Source organism: Hydra viridissima, unplaced genomic scaffold (genome assembly GCF_058129835.1).
Source record: "Hydra viridissima isolate aposymbiotic clone 2 unplaced genomic scaffold, HvirCarnegie_v1 scaffold_15, whole genome shotgun sequence".
Lineage (NCBI taxonomy): Eukaryota > Metazoa > Cnidaria > Hydrozoa > Anthoathecata > Hydridae > Hydra > Hydra viridissima.
This window is the reverse complement of record NW_028324314.1, coordinates 9897501-9924938: the sequence shown is the minus strand read 5'-3', so window position 1 is coordinate 9924938 and position 27438 is coordinate 9897501. Positions and strand designations below refer to the sequence as shown.

Sequence of the window (27438 nt, the reverse complement as noted above, 5' to 3'; positions counted from 1 at the left end):
CATGGCACGTTGTTAATCATTGAACTTTGCAATGACATCGCAAACGGTGGACACTTTTTATTAACAACTATAAATAATTTTTTAAAGAGTGAAAAAAGAAAAAGAAAAATCAATAAATCAGGAGATATTTTGCTTTAGTTTTTCAAAAATATAATCAATTATAAAGAAAAAACGAAATATCTAAAAAGAAGAAAAAAGAACGAACTATTTGAAAGGATATAAAATAAACTACAAAAGTAACGAAAATAATAATAAACAAGAAAAAGTTTAAAAATGAATGAAAAAGGAAAGAAAACATTCGAAAATTTGGGAAAACTCGGCATAACAAGATTTTATATTGTTTTTACTTTTTTCATATTTCGTTAGTTATTCATTTCATATTATGATTTATTTTAAGGTAGTTTTATTTAGCTATGCAATGATGTTTTCCGTTATGTAATGATATTTTCTTTTCTTTAGTTTTTAGTATATGTAGTGCATATAGCTTTACTTATTATTTGTTGCTAATCATTAAAATCATTTGCTAGTTATTTACTCCATCATGTTAGTTTTATAAAGTGTTTCTTTTTTTCTTTCTATGTTTTATGAATTATTTATTGTTACTAGTTTGCTTGATTACATTATTATGCTTTGTACTTTTTTAGCGGTAGCTTTGTTTGTAATGTTTATCCCTTTTTTTGGTTTTTGTTTTTCACAGTGTTTTTCTGTTTTTGTTTTTTTTGTTTATTGTGTTATTGTGTTATTGTACAATATATTATGGTTTTCATATTTTAACAATTATGATTAACATATTTACTAAATCTATATAATTTTTTTAGTAGTAGTCGTTTTTATGTCATCGTTAATTGTTACGTTTTGTCAATTTTTTACTGTTTGTAACTGTAGCTATGTATGTATAAATGATTATTGTATAAAACGTAATATTGATTTATTTTATTTATTGTAATTACTGTATTACTATTATTATTATTATTATTATTACTATTAATAATATAATTATTAATATTACCAAGATTATTTGTATATATGTAAATTATTTTTTTAAGGTATTTACTTGTATGCTCTGTATATTGTATTACTCTGTATGCTTATTTCGTGATGCGCTTTTCATTTCTTTCAGTTTTAATAACAATCATGTCTACCAGTAAAAGAAGAAAAATAGAGCTTGTTGATGTCACACAATTTCCTGAGGTACTTGTTCCTGTGCGTGATATCAATTGGGAATTGTGCATTTTGTGTCAGCGTGTTTCACCGGAACCTCTTATAATTCCCAAAGAGGCAGGTTATAAAACTCTAAGTGAAAACTTGATCGAGTTCGATAATCATGAAGCTTTGCCACCAACTATTCGCTTGGATAAAATAAGTGATGGAAAGGAGTTATTGCACGCATTAATTGTTAATAAGGCAAAGTACCACAAGCTTTGCCGAAACAAGTACGACTCTCAGAAACTGCAGAGAATCATTGAGAGAAACCAAAATGTGCAAGATGATTCTGAAAACGCCCAGAGCTCTGCTAGGTGCATGCGATCCTCATGTGAAGCAGTTGACATAAAAAGTTGTTGTTTGTTTTGTGATGGTGAATCTGTGACAGGCAACCCCTTAGTACAGGCAAGCACAAAAGAAATTGGCCCAAAAGTGTATGCTCTAGCCATTGAAATGCAGGACACAAATCTGCTTAACAAAATAGCAAACCAAGATTTCATAGCACTCGAAGTCAAATATCATAAAGACTGTTACAGGGGATTTCTCAACAGAGCCCGCAGTCATGAGCGCTCCTTTAGCAATGATGAACACAATCTCTATCGATTGACTTATGGCTCTGTCATTGCGGAATTGGTTAGTTACATGGAAGAGATGTTTATATATGGTACATCATCCCCTGTTTTTAAGCTGTCTGACATCAATAAACTTTGTGCAGATCGTATGTCGAGTCTCGGAGTTCAGTCTGAGTCTATCAACCGAACTAGACTGAAGGAGGATTTAATTTCCTTAGTTCCTGGTTTGAGGGAAGACAAGTGTGGTAAAGAAGTCATCTTAAGCTTTGAGCCAGATGTGGGTAATGCCATACGTGATGCTTGCAACTTCAACGATATGTCGGACGGTATTTGCATTGCTCAGGCAGCTGGTATTCTCCGTAGAGATATGTTTAGAGAGTTTCCCAAATTCAGCGGCTCGCTTATAGGCGACTTTGGATCTCGTGATTGTGTGCCACCTTCCCTTGTAAATTTTGTTAATACTCTTTTAGGAGGCTACAATATCGACAATGGTTCACCTGCTTCCGCACCCGAGCAGGAAGCTGCTTATTCCATTGCACAGTTAATTCGATTTAATAGTGTAAAGCGTAGCAGAGCCAACAGACCTCAACAAATACGTCATCAAGCAAACCAAGAAACTCCATTGGCCGTGTACCTTGGTTTGATGATCCATAACTGCACTCGGAAAAGATCAGTTGTCGACAAATTGAATTCTCTAGGTTTAAGTATTTCATATGACCGAGTTCAAGAAATTGAATCAAGTTTGACTAATGAAAAGTGCAAATTTTATGAGCAAATAGGTCATGTGATACCAAGTTGCCTGTCTGAAGGTGTTTTTACAACAGCTGCGATAGACAATATTGATCACAATCCATCTTCAACTACATCTAACGATTCATTCCACGGCTCTAGCGTCACAATTATTCAGCATCCGGATACTCCCCATTCAAATTCAAAATCCACTTCAGATGGACTCCTTTGGTCTAGGAAAATCAATAGCAAATTGCCGGATACATACACCACTCTCCCTGCAACGAATAATGTTGTTTCCGAACCACTAATGACCACCGTGAATGCATCACCTATTGCTAGTGATCCAATAACCATTGAGCAGTTGACACCTTGGCTAAATTCTGTGCAGGAGTCTGTGTATAACACATCAACAAATAAAACTTCATTCGCTGCTTTCCATGCGGAAAGAAATATGCATCCAGCAACCTTTCCATGTCATAACATACTATTGCCATTGCTAACAGATCACATTCAGTCTCCAGCAACAGTACGCCATTTGATGGATGTAATAATAAAAATAACGAGTGCTGTCAATAACAAACAAGGTGCTGTTATAACTGGTGATCAGCCCGTGTACGCAGTTGCAAAGTATATACAATGGAAGTTTCCGGATGTTTATGGAGAGGATAAAATAGTCATTATGATGGGTGGACTCCATATTGAAATGGCCATTCAAAACATGATTGGAAAGTGGTTGAAGGGCAGTGGTTGGACTGAAATGTTCATAAAAGCAGAGGTTGCTAGCATTGGAAGGAGTGAGTCGCTGCTTAAATCGTCGCACATAAAGAGAACAAGATATGCGCACGAAGTGAGCCTGGCATCTCTTTTCATTCTTCGTGATGAGGCGTATAAGCTAGATTGTAAGGACTTTGTTGAGTCATTGGAAGAGTGGATTTCCAGGAAAAGCAACGAATCTAATCAGTTTCTTTATTGGCAAACCGTTATGGAGTTGGAGAGCCTGCTACTGAGTTTTGTGCGCAGTATTCGCGAATCAAACTTCGAGGAGTACGTGCGAATGCTAAAGCAGATTGCTCCGTGGTTCTTCGCACTTGATCTAACTAATTACTCTCGCTGGTTGCCGGTTTTCATCAAAACCTTGGAAGAGCTACCTGTCCGACACCCTTATGTGTTTGAGGAATTCAAAAAGGGCCACTTCACAAGTAGGAAAACTAACGCGGACTTCTCTGCCATGTCTGATGACCAGCTTCATGAACAGAACAACAAATTGATCAAGAGTGACGGAGGAGCAATCAATGTACTTCATAACGAAACTGCTCTTCTTAAGTGGATGGTGGCTGGTCCAGAAATTTCTCGAATGATTAATGAGTTTGAGAATGAAGTTCGCAGTTCCACTTCTTTGGGTTATCAACACCGTCGCCATCATGAAGACAGAAATAGTTTTCAGACTCGTTATCTTCATCACGTGTCTGAAGTGGTGAAATCTATGCGCGATGATGGGAATCCTTTTGCGGAGCAGTTACTGCAGACAGCAGACAACCATAAGATTATAATGTCCAATTCAGCCGAAAAAACTGTTCAAGAATCCAAGATCACAGGGCAACAGCAATACAACGAGTACGTAGCTGACCGTCTTGTGTCCAGACAAAAGTCAATTCATGAGCCTTTGAAAAGAAACAAATTTGAATTGTTCCACAGTTTGAAAATTCCAGGTTCCAAACATAAAACTAAAATCGCTGATCTTAAACATGACTCCAACTACTTTTGTAAAATGTATGTAGCAAGTCAAAATCGTGTTAGTGATATAGAGGATTTCTTTTCACACGAAAACAACCGTTATCCGCCGTCAATTTCTGAATTCGGAAGGAAGCGTAAGGCCACCAGCAAATCAGATGTCCTCATTTGTTTGGAACAGTATGGTAGCGAGAAACAACAAGACTTCAACCTTGACTATAAGGTTTCTGCTCTGATTGTTGATGGTGCAGCACTCGTACACATGCTTCACCCGAGATCGTCAAAGACATTCTCTGACTACTGCGAAAATGTGATTGGACCATTCGTGGACAGACTTCTGAGATCCGTGCAGCGCCTTGACATTGTTTTTGATCGGTATGTCCCAAAAAGCTTGAAGTCTGAAACACGGGAAGATCGTGGATCAGGGCAACGCATAAACGTCACAATGGGTACACTTATTCCAAAAAAGTTTGACAAATTCCTATCTGTGGACTTCAATAAGACGCAACTGTTCGGCCTTATTTCCAGATTCGTTTTAACGCAATCCGTAGTTGGAAAAGTTATTGTTTGTACCATTGAAGAAACTGCATGTGCCAGTCAACAAGATTTAGATGTATCGTCCATATCTCCTTGTAGTGCTGAAGAGGCAGATGGCCGTCTTTTGCTCCATGCTAATCATGCACTGAAAAATGGCAACTTAACTATAACTATACGCACTGTGGACTCCGATGTGGTCGTTATAGCTCTCTCTGTGTTTAGCCAGATGATTGGAGTGAAAGAGTTGTGGATTGATTTTGGAGTTGGAAAAGGAAGACGAATGATAGGAGTTCACCATCTACATCAACACATTCCAGATGGTGTATCGTCAAATTTACCATTCTTCCATGCCTTCACCGGATGTGACACAGTATCAACATTCTGTGGGATTGGAAAACGAACGGCATGGAAAGCGTGGATGAACTACCGAGTAGTTGATGCTGCATTTCACAATCTTTCCACGTCAGACTTAAAAAATGATGTCTTAACTGATACGGCAATGAAGGCCATTGAGCGATTTGTAGTATTGATGTACGATCGATCATCAACCGCTGCTGGCGTAAACGAATGCCGCCGTATACTCTACACCATAAAGAATAGAGCAATTGAAAACATTCCGCCGACTGCAGACGCTCTTCTGCAGCACACAAAGAGAGCAGCACTGCAGGCACACTTATGGAAACAATGCTTGTCTGCTGTTACTCCAGGATATTTACCCACTGAATGGGGATGGAAAGATACTGCTGATGAGTGCTATACACCACTTTGGTGCACTCTGCCGGAGATTTCTCGACATTGCCAGGAACTGATTCGTTGTTCGTGCAAAACTGAGTGTAAAAACTGTTCATGTAAACGACATGGTTTACCATGCACTAAGCTGTGTGCATGTAACGGCTATTGTTACAAAGAAACAAATGGTGATTCATATGAAGAACTAGAAGTTGAAGAAGACCCGGAATTCGACCATGTTCTCCAGATCTCCTTCCATGACGAATAGTAATCCAAAAGTGTATTGTAATTATGTAAATACGTAAATGTATGTAAATATGTAAATATGAGTTTCTTGTTACATCATCGAACAAGACGGCGTTTATTTTAAGTGGATGTCACTACTAGTTCTAAAGTTATGACCATTTAAAAACTTTCAAGATGGCCGATGGCAGCCATCTTGAAATTTCAAAACATTGATTTCAGTCAGTTTTATGTAACTTTTCTCTTAGAACAAATCGATGTTTATTTGAAATGGATATCACTACTAGTTCTACAGTTATGACCATTTAAATACATTCAAAATGGCCGCCATTGGCCATTTTGAATAATTCATCTGTAAAACGATTCCAGATGCATAACAAGTTTGTGTCTCGCTATTTTTTTGTTGCTCATACCGTCCACTATCACTATGCAAAGTTACACGCTGGTGTCCAGAAGTGAAATGTTTTTATGATAGCCAGCTGCACTATAGATAAACGTAAAATAGTTTTTTTTGCTTTAACTTGGTGATCATAAAAGGTTCAGGGATTTTTAACATTTTTTTTTCAAATTTCGGCTGTTTCGTTTCGGCTTCGGCCGAAATTTCGGCCGAAATTTCAGTTTCGGCTTTGGCTACGGCTTTACTGAACCGAAATTTCGGTACTTTCCGTTTCGGCTCAAATTTCGGTTTCGGTCGATCACTACATGCAGCTTTGTAATGATACAAGAAATAAAAAAATATATATATAAGAAAGTATATGAAAATATAAGAAAATATAATATAAGAAAAACGATAAACAAGGGAAGTTTCATAGGCGTTGGCTTCCACACACGTTCCGAATCAGCTGGTTTAAGAAAAAGAGTTTCTCATTTAAAGATAATTAGAAAAGGAACCTAAAACCCAGATATGTTATAGATATTAATTTATTTTTCAATTGTAAAGTAACTTTAAATGTAGTACATGTTTTGTGATAAAATTTTGCTTTCTGTAATCTGTAAATAGCAGTTAAATCTATTTGAGTAATATAACACTTTTTAGACTCTTTAAAAATGTTTTTATTTTAATTAAAACTGTTAGAGAATCGTTTACCGTTGCTCAAAATGTTTCATTGAAAAAAGGCCTCCTTGCTTCAAGTCTGACTAGTCTTCCAAAGGAATACGAGTTATTATTTGAATTAATGCGAACTTTTTTAAACAAATTATTTGAATTAATGCCAACTATTTTAAACAAATTGTGGTGCAGAATGGACGACAAAACTCTGGATGCTCTTTGTTTTTTAAGAGGTTACTTTCATGGAATAAAAGATAAAGATTTTACCAAACAGATCAATAAACTTGCATTCTTTTCAAGTTTTCGTAATTCTCAAATTTATTTACTTTGCTTTGAAAATTTAAAATATCTAATACCGGTTTTAACACCGGTATTCCGGCATTATATTTTTATGATACCGAAATACCGGTATTGATTTTTTTTCCGGTATTGGATACTCTAATTGCAACTGAATAAAAGAGCGATTGTTAAGGATAAAAATTAGCATGAATACATTATAAACGAACGTATGAATGCGAAGTTTTTTTAAAAAAAAACCTAACAAGAAGTTTATAATCTTCAATATTTCTTTTACTTTGATAACAATTTAATTTCACTTTTATTTTTTGTACTACCGGCTTATTCCATGAGTAACTCAAAAAAATTCACTTATACAATTAATATTTTCAGTCTATCAAAATGTTGTTTTATGATAGATCTTTAAGGAAAAAGTACTTGATGTTTTAATGTTAGAAAAAATTATAAATAATACACTTCTATTCAAAATTTTGTAACACGAATAATAAATTCCACAGCCAACAAGTTGCTAAAATATTTACTAAAGACGCATTAAATGTTTAAACCATTTTTATTTTTTCATCATGATTTTTTTTGTAAATAAATAGCATCATAAAAGGAATTTAAAGTTTTGTGCTGCAGAAAAAATAACACAGAAAAAACAAGTGAAAAACGATAAAGTTGAAATATCAAAAAGCTCATTCGATTATTAACTAAAGTAATGGTTTTTCAAAAAGAAATATCATTTCGAAGTTGGTACCAGGAATCAAATTCAATGGTGTGGTATCTGCAGATTTTTAGAGATAAATCAACCATTTTACAATTTAACCTGTCAACTTCTTGGTTGAAAATATTTGCCATCACTATTTATTAAGTAAAGAAAAATATTTTTTTTTGTAGGTTACATTCTTCTTTCTGCTCTTTTTACTTCATGAAGGGATATACTGTAAGTGAATACTCGGAATTTGTTGTCAATATTTTAGGAGTTAAATTATTACCATGCTTAACTTTTTTCATATTAGCTTATTTGTACTATAAGGTTATTCAAGAATTAGTTACTTGTTTTATTGGGAATCTCCGTTTTGCTTTATTTTCAAGTCAGTCTTGGATTCTCCATGCAATTATCAATTGTTATTTATTGAAAGCCTGAAATGAGAATTTGAAATTGAGAGTAAAATCTCCTGTTTTTTTAGAAACTTTACTTTTCTATGAATTTGTACTTTTCTATGCCTTTGAAAGTATTTAGAACAAAGCCACATTTTTTTTTAACACACTTTAGTCAAAATTTTCAATTTTGGTCTCATGTAGCGTTCATGGCATTCAATACTTCCTTTTCTTGTTTTGCAAATATTTTTGGCATTATTTAATTGATAATAAAAATAATAGCTTAATACATTTCATTTGATGGGATTAATAAAAATGAAAACAAATATTTAAAAAAATCCAATAATTGGTTTTTATTAGATTTTGATGAAATTATTTTAATTTTTTTCTTTGTGAATTTGGTTTAGAGCAAGCAAAAGAGTTTTTTATTTTTTTATTCATTGACGTAAAGTTAATAAAATGTACCCTCTACGCATTTGCTTGAAAACGAGATATTTCAAGAGATATGTATCAATAAAACATCCCATCTTTTAATTTTTAAAACCAATTCTAACAAATCAATCGGGCACAGAAATCATGGTGATTGTAGTATCAACTACGGTGGAGAACGACAATATAACATTCGAACTATGAAACAGCAAAACATGTGAGGTAGGGCAGAAAAATATGTACGGAGAGAACTTGTATTTAAGTGGAAAATGAAAGGAAAAAATATCGGTATTATAAACAAATTTGATTTAGAAGTTTTAAGTTGTTTTGTACACTATCAATCGGTTTACCAACTATTTTAACATTGCCAAGACTTTTTTAAAAAGAAGAACGAACCAGTTCGTTTTAAAAGTGTAAATAAGAAAATGTTTACTGGTTTTGGAGAAGTATACGAAAAGCTAATGATTCTTTTATCGTACATTGTTTATAAAAGTTGTTAGAATATTGTGCTTCAATGTGTAGAAGAAAGATGTCGCTTGGTTAATGACCCTTTCCACATGCATCAAATCTTACCTCATGCATTTTCGACCATAATAAAAATATGAACATTTTATTAGTGAGAAACTTGTTACTTTAATCAAAAAGAATGCAAATCTTTTTAATAGAGGTTTTGGGAGCCACAACATTGACACTGTTTATAATATGAAAATACCGGAACGACTTTGCAAGAATTATATAACAAAAAAAAAAACCCTAAAAACAATAGATAATTCGCAGAAACTTTAGAAAATGTGTGTGAAGAGGAAATGTTAGATCCGAATGTTGGCGGCATCAGAACTTTTAAGCCACCAAAATGTAGGCTTTTCAACTTTAACTTTAGTTTCATTCGTAAATTATGAGGTCGAAGAAGATTGAAATATCAAAGTTCACCCTTTATAAGGTTTAACTGTACGCATAAAAATCATTTATGTAACAAGCTCGGTATCTCAGACCGTTTTTTAAAATGTAGCTTTACAAGAAAAAATATGCACAGGGATTGTTTTATGGAACTTGACTCCACAAAACATTCCGCATCGGCTGGCTTAAGAAAAAGTGTTTTTCATTTAAGAGACTTAGAAAGTGATCTAAAATCCAAATAATTCATGGACCGAAATTTCTTTTCAACTCTAAAGTAAAATTTTAAATTGCAGTTCATGTTTTGTAAAAAAATTTGGTTACTTTGTGCTTTAAATAGTAATTAAATCTCTTTCAGTATTGCAACGTTTTTCAAACTCTTTAAATGAATTTTTTGCTGATGAAAGTTTTATTAAATAAAATGTTTTTATTTTAGTTAAAGCTGTTACAGAATCGTTTGAGGTCGCTGAGGATATTTCATTGAAAAAAGGTCAACTTGCTTCGATTCTTACTAGTCTTCCAAAGGAATACGAGTTATCATTTGAAATAATGCCAACTTCTTCTTTAAACGATTGGACGAATGTGATTCACTTAACTGTTGACGGTGATAACAGAAACTATAGCAACAGAACCCCAGGAGTATGGTTTCAACCAGACAACTATTTGTACTTTAATTCAGCATTAAACGATCTAAATGGTAGTATTTCTACATCGGCAACGAGAGTTCAGTTAATGGAGTGGACCAAAGTCAATATATCACAACTCTTTATTGATAAGAAATATGTTTTCTCGATTGAAATTGCGGGAACTGAAGTTTTCACTTCACAAAACACATCTCCAAAAGAATTTCAGAACGTTAAAGTATATTTGAGCGATCCGTGGTACTATGCACAACCAGGATTTATTAGAAAACTTGTGATTTTAAACACTTGTGAAGGTAACTATTTAGTAAACTAAATTTTCATTCAAAATTCTCAACAAACAATTTTATTCTTATCGATTCAACTATATGCAATAAAGAAACACGGTAAAAGCAATGAAATGTTTTATTATAGAGTTCTTCAGCATGATCGAAGAGAAAGAGATAAAGAAAAATCAGATGATTACAATTCTAAATAACCTTCCTAAAGAATACGAGCTATCATTTGAAGTGAATCTTACTTCAGATGCGCACGTTGAATGGAGTAACATTATTCACTTAACTATAGGAGGCAACATGAACACTTACGGTGATAGGACCCCTGGTGTTTGGATACATTGGAATAAAATTTTTTATTTTGCATCTGCATTAAATGGAGATCTCAGTAGTTATTTTGAGACAAACATAAACTTGAGTTCGATGGATTGGACTAAAATTAGAGTTTCGCAACTACTTGTTGAAGGAAAGTATGTTTTTGCAATATGGGTGGCAGAAAACAATATTTATTACGTTGTCAATAATGATGCGAGAGAATTTCATGACGTTAAAGTTTACATCGGTAACCCATGGTATGAAGCACAACCAGGATACGTTCGAAACCTCGTCATAAAAAATGTGGGTAAGAATTGATTTTGTATGCCAACAGTAGAATATGTCATCCATTCCAACTTCTGAAAAGCTAACTATTCATATATATATGAAATTTTTTCAAAACTTTATTTAAGTCTAAACATAAATAAGTATTCTATAAATATCTATAGGTCATTAAACAAAATGTATAACACGCCATATATCATGAGCTGCATGCAAACACTTAAGACCACTAAATCATCGTACTCATTTAAGACACTTATTAAAATACATGGATTTTAATGAAACGTTTTTTTCCAAACAAAACTAAGATTGCAGATAAATATTAAAAACAAAGAATAGTTAACAACATTTAATGCAGTACCTAAGGTTTGCATAGTAATGTAGCCTGCTGTAATAAGGGTAAAAACCAGAATAAGCAAAGCAAAAATTTACATAAAATTGATAGGGCAAGCAATTATCATTTGTTTACCAAAAACTAGCCGCAATATTTTTCATCGATATAAAAGCAACAGCAAGATAAAAAAAATATTAGCAGAATGTACCGCAAGTGGCTGAATATGAACGCAATTAAATTTCTGCCGCAAGCAAGAAAGCTAAAAAACAACAAGTAGTTTACTAAACTAAGTTAATGATTTAAAGATAAACAGTTTTTAGCATTAGGAAATATAAAATGCATATCATCACTGTTTCTTAAGTAAATAACATATGCTTTAAGTGAGCTTTTGTTTTCATTTTGTTTATGAGAAATATATAGAATTGAAAATTTGTTCGAGTAGCGCTGCAATTTTAACGGTTCTTGAGTATTGCAAAACGTCGCAAACTGAAGCTTGGTGAGAAACAATAAAGAACACCAATCCCTAGCATTTTTTTTTTTTTATCATTTGTTAATTGGAAAATAAGATTGATCGGGACAAAAGCTTTTCACAAAATAATTTCAAAATAGTGGAGTGGATGATGCAACCTAGGGTCGATCTTATAAAACATTTTAAGGCCGAAAAGGATTCCAACGCTAGCTTGGAGGGGTAAAAATTCACTTAAAAAGTCAGAATTTTACAATGTTTATAAAATAAGATCTTTAAAACCAATCAAAAAATATATCATTTTTAAATATGTTAATATCTTTTATGAGAAAAAACTTCAAACGTTGAAAAGTATTCCTAAATTTAGTCAGTAGAAACACTCAAAGTGGTCTTGAAATAGTGTCAAAAAGGCAAGACACAATCTAATGTGTGTTATATGAATATGTTCTCGTACATTTATACAACTATATACACAAGTTTACGCAAATATGACATTATCCTATGATTATTTATTATTGTCCCATTCAAAAGACTAATACCAAAGACTAAATAAATAACAAAGGTTTTTTTATTCTGAAAAAGTGAGTTTTAAATGTTGCTTCATAAGTCTTCCTTTTTTTGACTCAGCAGAAGAATCAGTTAATATTTGACTCTTTTATTTCTCTTAGCTACATGTTCCAAAATTCTTTGATGATTCATTTTTAAAATGCTCCAATTATTACAAGCTTAATAGTAGAAGAAGAATTTGCACTTTCTTTCATTGACGCCTTGTTTCATTGGAGTAAGATAATTTAAAATTTAAAGATATTTGAAACTTTGGTCAGTTGAAGTTGACGAAGTAAGTTTTTCAAGTGGAAATATAATTTAATTAAAAGGACAGATGTTCATTTAAAGATGTAATGTTATTGGTTGCAAATGCTTTGGAAACTCATGACTAACAATTAATGGTATTACATGAATAGGCATGGAATGTCCTGCATTCATAGCCGCCGAGAGAAATTTTGGGCCCTGGGGAAGTTTTCTAAACGGGGCCTCATTATGATCAATTATATATCCAGGACCACTAGAAGCGTTCTCTGGTCATTGAAAATTAAAAATGAAAATTAATTAAATCTTTTTTAAGTCAAAACTATTTAATTCTTTTAAAAGTTATTTTAAAAAATTATTTGTACACACACGGGGCCCCGGGAATCTTCCTCGTCTACCCCCTCCGCCCCTCCTCTCGGCGCCCATGCCTGCATTAAATAGATCTTTCATCCAGTTTATGCCAATCTAGGTTTATAAAAGCATAGAAAGTTATAAGTATATTACTATCTAATAAATAGTAGCACTCACAGAACCATCAGTTGTATGAGTGCTATCATTTGTAATACTTTTTATTAATACTTATATCAGATTCGTTTTCGTTTTTAAAATTGAGGCTGAGTAATAAGTTTTCATTTCAGTTGGAAGCAATCATTGCAAACCACTCATCAAAGTAATCTTCGAAGGGCTGTTTACAAACAAGTAAATTACTTGAAATCATATTCGTTTTCAGGTAATACTGAGATTCTTTTTTTAACATTTGTGATATTTAAAACCATGTTTTTAGAAACCATATGAGTTTGTCCTGTTCAATTGATTACGCCTATGAGCCGGGTGTTTTTGCTTACAACATTACATGGGAATACTTTTTACCCGTTTTCATGGAGATCTCTTCTGCAAGCGAAGCAGTTAACTTTCATAAAAATGGTTCTAAATTTACAGTATGTTATTTTAAGAGTTTTATAGTTGTTCTGTTCTCTAATTCTAAAATGTGAATTTTCTTTGTTGGGCTTAGATTCTGCATCAGCGGTGTTATGCTAATGGTTAAAAGTAGTGTTTTCTTATTTTAAATTTTATTTTGATTTAAGCTTTTTCTTGAAACATTGCTGAGAGAGTATGTATATCTTTTATTTCTTATATTACATATATAAGATATGCATATATAATTTATATATGTTTATCTTATATTTCACAAATTATAAAGAAGTATTAAAGCACATATATACACTCCATTAGATTCCTGGTGCTTTCAATACCACTGGCGTAAATCATAACCTCAATCTAAGTTCAGATATGACAAGCATTTTGGTACAAGAGCATTTTCCTGTCGAGATCATTTTAAAGCTTACTTTTCAAAACAGTGCAGGAATCTTATATCATGAGTATAAAACCTTTAAAATTAATTCAACTAGTGATGCAAATCTGAAAATTTTGAGAAACAAAAATGCTCTTCCAGGTTCGTAAAGTATTTTTGTTGTAATTATACTTAACTTCTTGAATGGAAATTGTATAAATTTACTATTTTATTATTAGAAAGTTATGGTCGAGGTGTATGCTGGGATGCAGTTGAATCTCTGGTTTATGTTTGTATGAACCAATATGTTATTAGGTAATGCTTAGTTTACTTTTTGTGGATTTCTTTAGGTTTTTAAAATCAGCCAGGGGGTAACTGAGTAACGATTTTGATTTTTTCTAGACGTTTTCTCACGAGCTCTTTATATTACATTATTAACATCTGAGTTTAGATTTCGCAAACATTAATTTATGATTATTAAGGCATTGCCGACTCTAGATTTTTTTTATCCTTCCCAACACCCTCGGCGCCCCTCTATTTTATTACCTCCCCCGAATAAGGAAATTTTGTACAGACATTAGGCATTTAATAAGCAGAAACCATTTGTAAAAAAAAAATGTTGCTTTGTTTTTTTGTTATTGTTAAAAACTGATTAAACATACCAGCATTATTATGGCTTGAAAGTAAAGAGAAAAAATGGACTCAATCTAAAATGGCCCCAGGAATTTTTTTTGTCCGGACGCAAGCTTCACTGTTCCTTGGGCTCTTTAAAAATAGGGCTGGCTATCTAATTAATCATAGTAGTTTAATTAAACTGTTAAGGGCCAGGGATGGCGCTATCTCGATAAAACACTAAAAAAAATATTTTTAAAAAATCTTTTTAATTATTTTCTATTTTTTATATAACAGGAATCTAACGTTCTGCTTAGCAATTTAATATTAATAAAACCTGATTATGTATGAGGTAAATAAAAAAGTGATACGTTAAGATAAAGAATGTATTGTTTGAGTTTAAAGGACGTGAAAGGGTTTGGAATTAACTAATACATGCATGACGAGAGAAAAAGGTTTTTAAATTGTATGAAACTGATATAGTTTATGAACAATATTTGATAAAGTCTATTTCAATAGAAGAAATAAGAAAAGTTATCTTCAAATACTAAATCACTTTGAGAATGAAAACTAGTTGTTAAAAATGCTATGAAGGATTTAATCTATTAAGATATTATATTGCTTAACTTTAAAGAGAAGCTATGAAGCTGTGTGAAGTTGTGATAGGTTTTTTGTTTGGTAATCATAGAATCAATTATAGTTCATATTTTTAGAAAACCGAGACTACAAACGAGAAGTCTAATTAGATTAAATACACCGCCATATTTACAATTAATAGGCAAAACGAAATTAAGTAAATCCGAAGTAGATGTTAATGAGTGATATAAAGAGGCTATTGCTATTCCACCATATTAGTTATTTTTTGATCAAGGTGAAACAATTACTAGATATTATAATGCATAGTTTCCAGAAAACCAAATTTATTATATGCTAGATTTGAAACAACACTTTTTTTTTATCTAGTAAAACAAATTTTATATGAAACTTCACGATGAATCTTGTCTAGAATAATTGAATGTACTGAATCCTGGAGAAAATATAAAAATTTAACTATAATGGCGTTCTTAAATTTAACAAATTAGTTTACCTGTTAAAGTTGGTGAACCGAATTTGAAAGATCTTTCTGGCAAAATTTTAATAATTAAAAAAATATCGAGAATATATAGAGTTTACTACGCTTCAAATGCAAAACCAGTTGTTGAATCCATTAGTGTGGTAATGAGGAGATTCCAGCATAAATTGATGAAAATATTAAGAACGGTTCAAGATGGACTTTAAAAAGCATCTAATCTTTAGATTATCGTATAAAAAGTACACATCACTTAGAGAAATAAATTATTTACTAACGCCAATTGAGTGTCCAGAAGACAAGGTGAACAAGGAAGACAACTCCTACGACAAGTGTCTGCCTCAATAAGTCATTCACTAAATTTCAAAATCTTTGTTTTTGCGATATTCGACGAGTTCCACACATCAAGAGGTTGCCTACAAGAGATGGTGTGCATGATTGTACGAGCAACGTGTTTCTTTAAGTGAGATTAGCTAATTTGAGAACATACGAAATCCTAACAACAACCTTATTGATCTGAATAACATTTAGGAGTTCTTGGAAATTTTCATGTTTTAGGCACATCTTCAAAAATCGTAATAATTAGTTAGCGCTTGACACCGATATCATGAGCTTTTGCTTTTGCTTTTGTAAGAAAGTCCAAGTATTTTAGCTGTAGGTTTTTTTTTTTTTGTCTCTTTCCTTTTGTCCCATTTATATCATTTTATAGGTAGTTTTTGAAAATATACATGCTGCAAAATTGATAAACTTAGTTTATCTTCAGAACAACAATTCGACTTTAAGTTTTAACGATGATTTACATGCTGAACTGAAACCTAATTCACTAAATAGCTAAAGGATACACTTCAAATGTAATTTAAATACACAACTGTTTCTTACATACTTTAATTTTTTAGTCAAAATGTGGCATGTTTTTATTCAAAAAGCGACGGTGAATTTTGGACAGGTATTTAACAGTTTTTTAAAGAACGAACTTGTTAACCAAGTCTTCCCATAAATATTTATAGGGTTAATTTATATTTATAGCGTTAATGTTAAATGTGACTACTAAAATATTGTATATCAGATTTAAAATGCTTTATACAAGATTTTTATTTGTTAATTAACCCGATTTAAAGGTTTAGATATGCAAGTTGGTTCTGTTCTGGGGCATAACCTTTATTCAAGAGACTTGTATGCAATACATAGAAACCAAAAAAGTTATCTGATGTACAATAGAATTTTCAAAAAATGGCTAACAATATCCAATGCCGAATATGTGAAAAATATACTTTATCAAATAAATCAAAATGGATGCAAGAAGTTAGAAGAGAATGATAAGCAAGTTTACTCTTCAGAAAATCAACAATGGATGGGTAAATTTTTTTAAAATGCTACACTTGTTTAGAAACATAGGTTGATGCTTCAGACTTACCCACGTACAAAATTTCTTTTATACTTAGGAAACGACGATGGATTATATTTTCGAAAATCTATTAACGATTCTTGGATTCAGAGGATAAAATGGAATAATTTTTTTTGATTGATTTTGACAAGTTTTATACATCATGCCAAAAAGAATCTTATTTATTTTCTAATTTCTTTCTTACAAAAAGATTATCTAATTATAAAAATAGAAATTGTATTTTTTATACTGTATAACCAGTATGTCTGGTAATGGATTCATGCATTTCTCAACCGTCTCTTTGTAGATGTGTCGATTTCACTTGTATGTAAGCTACACAATCCTAGTCTGTTAATATTAATGCAGTCCAAAATACTAACACTCCCACTGTTAACTTGGTTACGACAATGAAATTACTATGCTTTAAACCATTTGACAAGGGCTTTGCTTTTCTGTTTAATAATTCTAAAGTTACTTTTACCACGAGACTTTTCTCCACTTTCCATAAACAAACTATTTTCTCATCACAATGCATCAATCTAGTGAGTCTAACTGCAGCATAAATACCAACTTCTTTCTTAAGTAAAATGATTCTGACTGTAGTTGAAGAAACATATTTTTATCGTTTTATTGAAGGTTTGGTAAGATCACGTGTGAAATGAGTATTTCCGAAGCAACTTTTGAAAATTAGCAACCACCACCTTTTCTTTATGTTGCTGATCCTTGGGCCATCCTTCATACCTATTGTCTGACGGCTTGTTACTTTTCTTACTACTTTTAAACACATTTATCTTAACTTTCAGATCATTTCAAAATTTATAATAAAAATTGGAAATTTGATTAAACCGGCCATGATTAGCGATTTTATACAACTTTTGATAGAAAGTTGAAAATTAAAACAATTGTCTCTTTTCTGATGAACCCGCAAGATTCGGGGAAATGTAAATAAAAGCCTCAAGGGATTTTGTTCTATTTAGCAGGTTCTTTATTTAACATAATAATTTAGCATTTTTAAAACAACTGTCAGTACACTGCGACAAAATCATTAATATGTACAGCACCTTTGAAAACAATCTCTGTTGTTTATCATGCTAGCTTTTAAGAGTAATTGGATGTGATTACTTTTTGGTATTCAATTCAAGAATCGAATTTCAATAATTTTAGTAGAACCTAAAAGTCTAGAAGGATTTCTCGAAAATACATGTAATCAATTATACAATCGAATTTTGTTGTATCATCGAATTATTAATAAAATCTTTATGTTCGAATTTCATGAAATAGAATCGTGAAGAATCGAAATTATTCAAATCTTTATTTAACAAGTTACAGAGTGCGATAAAAATAAAAAAATCAATATATTATTTTTTCAGGATCAAAGTGCTGTGGCATTAGCGAGGAAAGGGTAACATGACGTTAGCGTTGATGATGTTCGTAAAGTTTATTTGGTCACTTAGAACCAAGTTGTTCTAGTGTTTGTTTAATGAGAACGAAAATTACATTTTTCAAAATGTAATTTAATTACATTGCAGTACAAAGTTTAAGATTTATATTTAACAAAAAATTTGACTTTATTAAGTTGAAATATATGAGTCGATCATAGATTTCGATTTTACTGTTACTACGAATGTTTACCAAGTCAAGCAAATCTACCAAACATCAAACTTACTTTTAGTGTGAATAAAACTTAGCTTTCAATTTTTTTTACTGACAATAAGATTGAAATATTATTGCTGCAGCATTAGGAAAGCAATTGAGCAAGTTAGCTGATGATCGCGTAGATTACAACTTTTTTTTTCTTATACAATTTTAATTGTAAATATTGAAAGTTACTATACATCATATACATGTCGAGTAATTACAAATAATGTATATAAGATGTTACAATACATATTGTAACGTATATTGTTAGATTTCACACGTGAATTATCTTGAGAATGCAAAACTGCAGTATCATTTTGAAAAAATATGTATCAGCAATTCATTTATTACAACTTTATTTGCTAAATGATGCGCATTTAATTTTTAAAACTGCAGGATTTTATAAGTAAAATGTTAATATTGAAATGATTCTTTCAAATCGATTCCTTTACATGTGAGATAACAAACACAAACCAATTTGGTTTCTGTTTGGTTTAACCAAACAGAAACCAAACAGGGTGCAAAGCTAAATTATTGAAGAATTAAACGAAATATGGCTAAACGAATAAGAGACTTATTTCTGCTATTTTTGTCAGGATTCACATTACTTTTTGTAACGATAGTAACCCGCCTACTTTCGGTGTCGCGAACGTGTACGTAAGTCCCTTCCATTTAAATTTTCCTCAGTTTAAGATACGGTTGCATATGAAAAGCATGCATTCAAAAATTATTCCTAAACTGAAAATCTCTTTGGGACCGTCAAAATATATTTGGTTTAAGCTTAAGTTAATCTTGTTAAATATTCATGGATATTCAAAATTCAAAGAAATATCAACCTTGGTTTTTTATCTCATATTTTCAACATGACTCAATTTAAAATGGTGTTGGTCGCATCTATGACAAAAACAATGACGATACTTTTATTAATAAACAAAAAAAACTTTTATATTCATTTTAGAGTAACCATTTCCACGTTCACTTTCTTTTGTATCTGAAGGAAGAAAGTTAAAATTATTCAGTAATTATTACCGAATTTACCCCATCCTAAACTAATTACAAAAACAAAAAACTAAATTTGTTTAATAACATTGCTTTCCAATCAAAATTTAAATTTTTTTCAGTCAAAGTTTAAATTTTTTGCCGCATAAAAATGAATCTAGAAACTCTTACCTTTTCTTTGACTTAAAACCAGTGGAGCTTTTCTTTTTTAGATTAGTATTCAAACGCAAAGCCTGCAAACTCTTTTTACTCGTGTCAGTAAGCTCCCGATCGAACGTTTTAGAAGGAACTATTTTCGCATGTTTTGGTCCTAAAAGGGAGAAGATCTTTAGAAAAATTAGGTTTGATATTAAAAAAGTTTTTTTAGTTTCTAAAAATCAAAATTTTTACCACGAGGGCCTTTGGTTTCATGTGAGTTTTCATCGAAAGCTCGAAGGCGCTTCGGTTTTTTATCGCGTTTCATTTGGCGAGCATGAAACATTTGCTCATGAAGAATTTTTTTCTCTTCCTCAGTAAAATTCTAGAAAATATAAATTTAAATCAATATTAAAATTAAACTTCATCATACATGAGGCCGGTTAGCTCAGTTGGTTAGAGCGTCGTGCTAATAACGCGAATGTCGTGGGTTCGATCCCCATACTGGCCAGTAAAATAACATTTTTACCTTGTTTTTCTTTTGATTGTCTTTTTTCTTCACTAAAATGAATTGAAATTGACGTTATAAAAATATAATTTTCTGAATGTTTTATATCATACTAAAACAAAACTTTTTTTTTAATGATACTTAAAAAAAATTTTTCTTGCAGTGCACAGATGTTTAGAGTTAAAAAAAAACAGCTAAAATTATCAATCAAATACGAACACACTATTAATGGCAATTATAGTTTTTGAACCAATGCACAGTGGGCCAGAATTCACTTTTACTGGACAAAATTCGTAACTAATTTATTATTAGAGCTATATTCACTAAAATTAGTATGAGTACTAATATGATGTCTGGGCTTTTTAAGAAGGTAATATTTTTTTATTTCGTTGCTATGGATACCTTTATTTTGCTTAGCAACAACCTACTTTTGTTATCTGCAGATATTTTATAAGTGTTATATTCACTAAATTTGGCATGAGTTCCAATGAGATCACACTTCTTAAAAAAGTGATAATTTTTTAAATTTAGTTGCTATGGATACTTATATTGCTTAGTTAACGGACACTCTCGTTAGTTACGAAGTGGTAAATTGATATTTGAATATTTTATCGGATTTTTGACCCACCAATATTGTTTTGACCACCTATAATGTTTTAGGAATAATAAAAGCAAAAAATAGTGCAAGAAAACATTGTCAATTTTAAATTGCATCAAATAATTATAAAACAATAATATCGTTTGAACCTTCCCATTAATTATTGTAAGTTCAATAATACAATTCACTTCAATGGAAGATCTGCAAACCTCTAATAAAATCATACCCAAGCTTTCTATCTCACTTTTAATGTACTGATCTTCTTCAATCACAGATTCCTTGGATTCCATTTTGTATGCAAATCTTATGGGTCTATAATAGGCAGTGGAGGACGACTTTTGATTTCTCCAAATAGGCACCTTTTCGTTGCTGTTGTTAAATCCAGTCAAATCCAATGGTATTAGACAAGTAATAAATAATGATTCTTCACGCTTTAAATCTCTGTTAATGTCGGGTTCTGATAAAACTTGTTTATAAATGCTTTAGCAAGGAGCACCATCAAAACTAGCCTTATACGTTAGTGTCATTGTTTTTATTGCTTTGTCGTTCAATATCAAGTGCCTTAGCACAGGTTCACTAACTTCACAGATTCTTATCAAAGTATGAATTATTAAATCTTTTAAAGGAACTGAAGCTGAATAGTCCTCCACTGTTATGTTTGCAGGATAATATTTCAATTTTGCATCTCGGACGTCATTGTAAGCGGGGTAAATGTTATATTCTTTCTCTAAGGCTCCGCTTCTAATCAATTGATAGGAAGCTTTTGTCAGACTTGCATCAATTATTAAAGCCAGTGCTTCGTATGCTGAATATCCAGTTGCTTTATCTGTATTTGAAATATTTAAAACGTTCTTGGCAGCAATAATATTAGATTCATCTCTAAATTTTTTATTAGCAGCAAAAAATAATTCATTGAATAAATGAGAATGTATCTTGTTTAATTGAAATTAAACAAATTACACGCCGTTTTTTATTCATTAAGCCAGTTCACAAACTTCTTTTCAAAATTTTTGACAGTATAGTTTGCAGATTTCCACTTTTTTTTATACAAGTAAACAAATCGTTGAACAGCATGTCTAAAATCAACGTCTTTAAAATCAGCAAATTTTGGCTGAATAAATTTCAATATATCTTCAGTAATATTTTGTTTTGAAATACTAAGAAAAATTTTGAAATACTAAGAAAATTATGAATGTCTAAGTTTAATTTAAACCATATCTAAATAATTATTGTAACAAGTATTTTGTATTTAAAAGTTTAATGTTTTAATATATATGCCGCCCGGACTACTAATGCTTGTTAGTAATTAAGTTACTACAAGTGTTAGTAATTAAAATTAAAAGTAATTAAATTACTGTTAGTGTAAGTAATTAAATTACTAACAACCTCCGAAAATATGTTGTTGCTATGCTATGAAAAATAAGGTATCCAAAATAACCAAAAAAAATTAACCTCATAAGAATTGTGAATCTCATTTTAATACATACCCCCAATATTGTGTACTTAGCGCAAGTAAAATACTGTTAAAACAACGTTAATGTAAAAATGAGTTGTTGCTATGCAAAATTTAGTACCATAACAACCAAGTGAAAATATATATAAAATCTGAACGGGGATTTAAGGGGACGAGCAATCAATTAAAACTCGATTGAAGCATCATTTAGCTCAAATAAATATAAGACAGCAAATGGCAAATTGTGGTAATTATTAGTTATAGTGCAGCAAAAAATAAATTTCTTAAGAATTTTTTTTTTTAATCTGTGATTTTCAAAGTGTAACTGAGATAACATGCTATGCCAAATTTATTTCACACATTGGTTTTTCTTATCTCTAAATACTCTAGAATAACATGCACTAATTTTTTGTTTCAAAAACGTAGATGTAATTGAAATATAACACAACGTTGATGTCACCGTTAATTACTTATTTATAATTTTTTTTTTTTTTTTTAATTTCAATATTGAAATGCTTAGAGTCCTGGTTATTAAGGGATTTAATATAAATAAATTATCAATAAATTTCTCCTAATATATATAGATACTAAAATTAAATAAGTTTTCAAGATTAGACAACTAAAATTTTTCCCATTCTGTCCACCTACTGGCCCACTGTGCAATGAGTTCAAATTTAGAAATAAATTTACGCGAGATATTTTACTTGATTTAAGCCTTTAACACGCAACGTGAAACCTTTACCTTTGAAAAATATGAATATTTTGACCCCAAATTCCCTTTATTTCGGTGTATAGCATGGTAACATCTCACTTTTTTAATTTATGTAAATTGGTGACAAAAAATTGTTCTCTCCACTCCACTGTGTACTGTATAGAGTCTGTGTAATAGTGTAAGAGGTAAGTTAATAGTATGTAGTAAATGGTTTATGCAATGGATAGTATATAGTGTATGTAGTGAATATAGATTGATGGAAAAAAAAATGTCTGTATTTGAGAATCATTGATATGACTTTTTTTTTTTTGGTACATTGTTATACATCATATATTTAAAAAAAACCTATCAGTTCTGTATGATCAACTAAATATTAATCTTTTAAAAGGTATTGAAAATTTACTAGAAAAATAGTAAAGAAAGAAAATGTTAATTTAATTTTCTACACGGCAAAAATTCAGAAAATTTATTATTTACATGCAAAATGGTTAACGGATCGACAATGCGAAAAAAGGCATTTTGTTGCATGTCTTTAGTTTTTTAACTGCACAAAGCCTTTTGGTCATGTTCTTGCCCAATTTTTGGCATGTTGATACTGGAAAAGCATACCATGCTATTTTTACAACCTTCCACAGATCGTTTTGTTGTTTTTGCTGCGTCACCTTTCGTAGATTTCCATAAAGTTTCTATAGGATTTAAATCTGGAGATTGTTATGGCCAATATCATTATGTTGGAGATTGTTATATCCAATATCATTATGTTGGAGATTGTTATGAAAAATATCATTATGTCCAAAATCATTATGTTGGAACCATTTATTTGCTTTAGAAGCTGTATGCTTTCATTCATTATCCTGTTAAAACGTCTAAAGCGATGTCGTGTAATTTTTAGCTTATAGAAGCATTATTTCTTCAAGTTATGTTGATAAAAGTAACAGCTGTTATAATCTCTAATTAAGTGCTTCCCATCCAAATTTCGCTGTTTTTTTAGTGTAACGTAAGTTAAATTTATTGTTTGGTTGTTTGCCTAAGAATTGTTTTCCCATCTGACCCAAAAAAACTTAGATTCATCTGTCCACAAAATCTCATCTCTTATCTGACCACACCTAATATTTATGGAAAAAACTCTTCTAGTATAAAACATGTAGTTTTAATAAAGGCACATTTCTTGGTGTTTTTTATCAGTAATTTAGCTCTACAAAATTCTATGTGATGCTACATTTAATTTTAAATTGTTTTAATGGTGTTGCATGAGATAAACGGACCCATTTTAGCTTTACGAATAATAAATTTATCTTCTTAACGAATAATCTCTCTTTTTCTATCCTAATTTCAACACTTTATTACAGTTTAAAAGTGTTCTGAACCATTTACAGAGCGCCCTACTTGTCTTGAAATCTCTCAATAGGACTTTCCCTTGTTTTTGAGTTGCTGATTTTCTAAGAATTCAGCCGAGATGAAATTTGAAAAATTTTGAAAAGTTGTTTTAGCCTCGGAACGATTTCTGAGGCATTTGTGCAGTGCAAGCATCCTTTAGGCTTGTAAAATTATGTAAAAAAAACAAACAAACAAAAAAACAATGGAGCAGAATGCTAACTTAAAAGTGAAAGAAAAGGTCTTTTTATTTTTTCTTGTAGAACATGACCGAAAAAAAGTAGAACAATATAACCTGACAAGTTATTAAATTGAAAAGGCTACGAAAATTCACTTACAGGCAGCTGATTGTTTTGCTGGTTTAATAAAGGTTCTTGCAGGTCGACTCATTATCTCATCATGATGTATGATAAGATTATTTGCTTTATTCACTTCCATTTCTGCAACACGCAGCTTCATATAAAACAGAAATAATTTTAAAACCATCAGTCAAAGATATGAAATAGCACATTAGCTAACAAAATTAAAATATAAACGAAAAGCAAGAGAAGATGAAGCTAACATATAGAAATAGAGAACTAAGAAGTTGAAGAAACACTGCAAAATAATAAGGAATTTTAATCCACTGCAACCAACTTTATTCTTTAAGAAATCAACTAAAATTACTTCTTGATCATATTTACAAACCATTAATTGTTAACTTTAAAATCTTACTTGCTTTGCAGATTCTTCCTCTTTAAGGATATCTTTGATATCTTTTTCAAAACTTTCAAGTTTGTTTTTGTATTTGTCCACTATCTCTAAAAGATATCTGGTAAAGAGTAAAAACTAATCAGATTTTTTAACAAAAAACTTAAAATCAGTTTAGTTTGTATATAAATGTTTTATTTCTCATAAAACTTTTTAACCAGGGTTATTTTAGAAAAAATGACCTAAACTATTATTCAACCTATCACGCCACATATCTTCCCTATAGATAGCTGATGATTACTTAAATGAAGTTGTACCTAGATCACTTATTGTAGTATCTAAATATGATTTTATCACAGTAATTATTAAATTACAAATTTAAAAATGATATTAAGATTATAAATCATACCAGTATTATCATTATTTTAACTATAAGATAATATTACACCTGTTGGGATGATTCTATTTTTTACAGGTATCTTTGCATTTTTAACAACCTCTTTTAACATTTTACGCTCTTTCTCACCCACTAGAGTAATTGATCTATACAAATATAAATTGTAAAAAAAAAATGTAAATAAGGAAATGATCAATTATGGATTGTAAAAGTTACTTAATAAAGATAATGTAATAAAAAAAAACAGCTCACCTTCCTGCTTTGCCAGCTCGTGCTGTTCTTCCAACTCTATGGATATAACTTTTTATTGTGGTTGGCATATTGAAAGATATCACCTAAGTTATTGAATATAAGTCAATTAAATTGTTTATTAAAGATGTATCAGGATTCAAATAACAGGTTTGTGTTTTGTAAAGTTCTATTTTAATCAAAAAAAAAAAAAAAAAAAAAGGTGACTTACAGTTTTAACTCCAGCAATATCTAAACCACGAGCAGCTAAATCTGTAGCAACAAGAATATCAACATCATTGTTTTTGAACTTTTCCAATGCTTCAAGACGCTACATAAAAAAAGAACTTAAACTAACGAAGTATTTCTTGTTTTTAAAAAAATGTTAGAAAATAATAAGTCAAAATCTTACTTGTAGCTGGGTAAGATTCCCATGAAGCTCTGCTGCTTTTAACCCAAACAAACCAAATATGATTCTAAGTTTATGAGCAAGCACTTTAGTTTGAAGAAAAACCAGGGTTTGCTTATTAAAAGAACGACAGCACAAAGCTAAAAATCATGATAAACAAACAATTAAAAAATTTAATATAAATCTAGCATCAATCTAGAATGAATATGGAGTGAATATGGAATGAAGCTAGTGTGAATCTAGTATGAATCTAGTATGAATCTATTATGAATCTATTATGAATCTATTATGAATCTAGCATAGATATAGCATGAATCTAGTATAAATCTAGAAAGAACCTAACATGACTCTAGATAAAAAAACAAATTTTAAATGTAATTAAAAATGGACGAAAAAAGAAACCAAAATAAAACTTGTTTATAATACCATTATTACCTACAACAACTGCTAACCTATCAGCTTCTCTAATAGATCGTATTCTAACAAACTCTTGGTGTAAACTTGAAGCAACATCAGTATTTTGGTCAACAAACAACTTCACTGGATTATTTAACGACAATGACATCAAAGTCTTTACCTAATATTTTATAAAAAGACTCTTATTACTTACTCATTAGTACAAAAGAAAATAATTCATACATTTTTATCATCATCATTTACACCCTTATGGTTTTTTAAATGATAAGTTTCATAATTTACCTCATCTGTCATAGTTGCAGAGAACAACATTGTTTGCCTTCCCCGTGGACACAAACGTATAATTTCCTTCATTTGATCTTGAAAATGCTCCTCTAACATTCTATAGAGTCAAGACAACAAAATAAAAAATAGTTGAGAACTAAATATATTTTATACAACAAATATTGCAGATACTTTTTTTATAATAGCTGTATTTTTAAAAAGAAATAAATCATATGGAAATAACATTTTTCTTTTAAAAAGAATAGAAAAGACACAATAACAATAGGATTAAGACCTGTCCGCTTCATCTAAAACAAGTATTTCAATAGTTTGAAGATTAAATGATGGAGTATTGTGTAAGTGGTCAATCAAACGACCTGGGGTGGCAATAACAATATCAGGGTTTTTACGAAGAATAGCCTCTTGTGTTTTGGAATCAAGTCCACCTTAAATTAAAAAAAAATTTTTGATACATACATTACATACATACATCCATACATTTACATAATACATTTACATACTTACATACATATACATAAATATATACATATAGATACATATATACATATACATACATACATACAATACATACATACATACATACATACATACATACATACATACATACATACATACATACAT

At 30.9% G+C, this 27438-nt stretch overlaps 3 protein-coding genes, 1 non-coding gene and 1 pseudogene across 5 annotated transcripts in view; 4 read left to right on the top strand and 1 right to left on the bottom strand.

The window, feature by feature from the left end:
- The first annotated feature begins 1134 nt into the window (after positions 1-1134).
- Positions 1135-4133, top strand: LOC149878578 (uncharacterized; annotated as a pseudogene).
- A 142-nt stretch (positions 4134-4275) lies between these two features.
- Positions 4276-5772, top strand: LOC149878577 (uncharacterized). Its single transcript, XM_090072557.1, has one exon. The coding sequence runs from the start codon at positions 4276-4278 to the stop codon at positions 5770-5772; it is 1497 nt and encodes a 498-aa protein (XP_089928683.1).
- A 1880-nt stretch (positions 5773-7652) lies between these two features.
- Positions 7653-17203, top strand: LOC149878576 (uncharacterized). 2 transcript variants are annotated; one of them, XM_090072893.1, is made up of 11 exons: positions 7653-7849; positions 7972-8017; positions 9935-10435; positions 10554-11036; positions 13257-13317; positions 13403-13556; positions 13852-14071; positions 14149-14224; positions 16487-16536; positions 16709-16945; positions 17033-17203. In XM_090072893.1, exons 1-11 carry the CDS (start codon positions 7793-7795, stop codon positions 17110-17112), a joined length of 1965 nt encoding a protein of 654 aa, XP_089929019.1. In that variant the 5' UTR covers positions 7653-7792; the 3' UTR covers positions 17113-17203. The 2 variants fall into 2 exon arrangements, with proteins under 2 accessions (XP_089929019.1, XP_089929020.1); XM_090072894.1 differs by lacking the exons at positions 7653-7849; positions 7972-8017 and adding an exon at positions 8796-9775.
- Positions 17204-19449: 2246 nt separating this feature from the next.
- The window catches only part of LOC149878574 (putative ATP-dependent RNA helicase DDX27), a 17575-nt gene continuing 9586 nt past the window's right edge, over positions 19450-27438 (bottom strand). The window contains exons 9-21 of the mRNA XM_090072892.1: positions 27092-27242; positions 26815-26914; positions 26551-26692; positions 26119-26255; positions 25939-26037; positions 25731-25813; positions 25530-25624; positions 25106-25191; positions 24730-24844; positions 20276-20307; positions 20002-20131; positions 19783-19921; positions 19450-19603 (exon numbers count right to left, since the gene is read on the bottom strand). Of these exons, the coding sequence (XP_089929018.1) occupies positions 19588-19603; positions 19783-19921; positions 20002-20131; positions 20276-20307; positions 24730-24844; positions 25106-25191; positions 25530-25624; positions 25731-25813; positions 25939-26037; positions 26119-26255; positions 26551-26692; positions 26815-26914; positions 27092-27242 (1325 nt within the window). The 3' untranslated portion in view covers positions 19450-19587. The remainder of the gene's footprint in view (positions 19604-19782; positions 19922-20001; positions 20132-20275; positions 20308-24729; positions 24845-25105; positions 25192-25529; positions 25625-25730; positions 25814-25938; positions 26038-26118; positions 26256-26550; positions 26693-26814; positions 26915-27091; positions 27243-27438) is intronic.
- On the top strand, positions 20184-20257 carry Trnai-aau (transfer RNA isoleucine (anticodon AAU)). Its single transcript has one exon. It is a non-coding gene; the product is annotated as a tRNA-Ile (tRNA).